The following is a 2275-nucleotide window of genomic DNA, read 5'->3' as shown; positions in this document are numbered from 1 at the left end:
AAAAAAAAAACTTCGTCATGCCAACCTATTACTCGGACCAAATCTTGTCTAGCCACTTGGATCGACGACGCTCAGTTTTGACTTCCCGCATCGACTCCGCCACCTTCTCTAGGACACCTTCCACGGCGACGTCGAATGCGTCCTTGACTGTCTCGAGCGAGTACCTCGGGTCAGCGTACACCAGGCTCGGCACGAGCCTGATGACCTCCTCCTGCATCCTCCGCACCGCCGCTCGCGGTATCCTTCTCAGCGTGTCCTCGATGCTCACGTTCCCGACGCGCACGGCGTCGTCCGGTATGAACACCGAGTACCTGGCGTGGTCCTCCGGCAGGTGCCACCGGTACTGGAGATAGGCGGACGCCGGGTGGAAGAAGACGGGCACGCAGCCGGCGACCATGGCGTCGAACGCCGACCGCCGCGTGTACGAGTCCCCCGGCGGCTGGAGGCAGAAGGTGGAGCTCTGGAAGAGCCGCATGATGTCCCCCGGGGTGTGGCACTGGGTGGCGCCGTTGGCGCAGCCCAGCTGCCGGCACGCGGACGAGGCGCCGCACTGGGCGATGATCTGCGATCGGATGGACCGCGGGTCTCCCGGTCGCGGCGCGCCCACGAAGGACATGAGCCACGGTCGGTCGGCGCTCTTGATCCTGCGCTGCCAGCGCAGGACGTCGTCGTCTGTCCGTGGGTGGAAGTAGGTGGGGTATGGTACAGCCATGTCGTTGCCGTGGCCGGGCGTGGTCGACGACTCGACGACAAGCACGGTCATGTTCTTGGCGGCCGGTAGGAAGAGGAGGTTGGTGCCCCAGGTCGGGCTGGGGCAGGTGTGGCGCCGGAAGTCCCACGCCGTGCGCCCCGCCACGAGGAAGTGGTCGCGGCCGCCCGCCCTGCGCCACTCCGGGCGGCGCACGAGCCAGCGCTCCAGGTCGAGCGAGGCGGCGTCCCGCGTGGCGTTGTCGTAGCCCCAGTGGTGCCGCGCGAAGTCGAAGCCGGCGTAGAACGGGACGAACACCGCCGCCGCCTCGGAGGAGTCGTTGGTGAGGCAGCCGTAGCGTAGCATGCGGCCGTGGAAGATGGGGTCCAGCGCGAACTGCTGCGTGGCGTACCAGCCGCCCGCGCCCTCCCCTTTGCCCTCCAGGTTGGGCTCGGGCAGCGGCTCCCCGAGGCCGGCGTTGCTCACTTGCTCGCACATGTTGGGCCAGCGCCCGTCCGTCCTGCCGCAGCCACTGAGTATGTCGGCGTTGAAGCGCGGCGGGAGGTCATGGATATACACGCGTCGCCCCCGGCAAGGGTCTTTGTCCCCGTCGTCGCCGCGGCTCTCGTGGCCCGCCGCAAACGACGCCATGCGCTCCATCGGCGCGACCGCCACGCCACTGATGAGCACGGACAGGCGGAAGTGGAGTAAGCAAACCCAAAACACGACCGCGAGGAGGAGGAGGAGGAGGAGCCGAGGCCGGGGAACGGCGCCATACATCTCCATTGATCGCCGGTCGCCTCTGCAGAAAATGTGGCTCGTGCCGGCGGTGTGTCGTCGCTGCCGGCTCATCGGTGGAACCCGACCACTGCCATACGGAGTATTATATACGTGTACAGTTGGTGTGTCTGTTACTGATCGACGTACGGGGCGTCTCCAAGTGGAGAGTATTTTGTTGGAAGGTGACTGATTTTAAGTTAGACATGCATAGCGGTGTCCCGCACGTCGTCGCTTTCTAGACTAATTCGCCGTTGATTACTTGATTAGGTAGGTGTATATACGTGCACGTCGTCACTCTTACAAGCCGTTCACAAGAATACGGGAATGATGCTTATGTGAGCATGTGGATGTTTAGAATATGGGGCTGACTCTTATTTGATTAGGTGTTTTTTGTAGTTCTGCGACTGTAATGTGCGTCACGTCCTCCCAACCTTGACAACACGAACTCATGATGGAAATGGTGGGTGTCGTGTCGTCCGGAGTGTTTCACCGTACCTCACGACTCGGCGGGCTTCACGGCTCAACTGTTCATAAAGAACATGCTTATAGGTAATGCCCGTAAGCTATTTCTGGTAAGAATCGAAGGTGTAGGCTGTGAAGACGCAAGGAAGAATTTAGCACTGCCCGCTTGCTAGGTGGCGGGAAAGGGATCAACTAGGCGGCATGATTGATACTCCCTCTGTTCTTAAATATAAGTTTTTGTAGAGATTTCATTACGAACCACATACGGATGTATATAGATGCATCTTAAATGTAGATTCATTCATTTTGCTTCGTATGTAATTTACCTAATTGAATCTCTACAAA

The 2275-nt window shown here is 60.0% G+C and overlaps 1 protein-coding gene across 1 annotated transcript; it reads right to left on the bottom strand.

Annotated features, from left to right (window-relative positions):
* Window positions 1-26: 26 nt before the first annotated feature.
* On the bottom strand, window positions 27-1640 carry LOC119271214 (xyloglucan galactosyltransferase KATAMARI1 homolog). Its single transcript, XM_037553126.1, has one exon. It carries the CDS (start codon window positions 1538-1540, stop codon window positions 29-31), a length of 1512 nt encoding a protein of 503 aa, XP_037409023.1. The 5' UTR covers window positions 1541-1640; the 3' UTR covers window positions 27-28.
* Window positions 1641-2275: the final 635 nt, after the last annotated feature.

This window comes from Triticum dicoccoides, chromosome 3A (assembly GCF_002162155.2).
Source record: "Triticum dicoccoides isolate Atlit2015 ecotype Zavitan chromosome 3A, WEW_v2.0, whole genome shotgun sequence".
Classification (NCBI taxonomy): domain Eukaryota; kingdom Viridiplantae; phylum Streptophyta; class Magnoliopsida; order Poales; family Poaceae; genus Triticum; species Triticum dicoccoides.
Note: the sequence above shows the minus strand (reverse complement) of the source record. Positions and strands in the feature narration are given on the sequence as shown.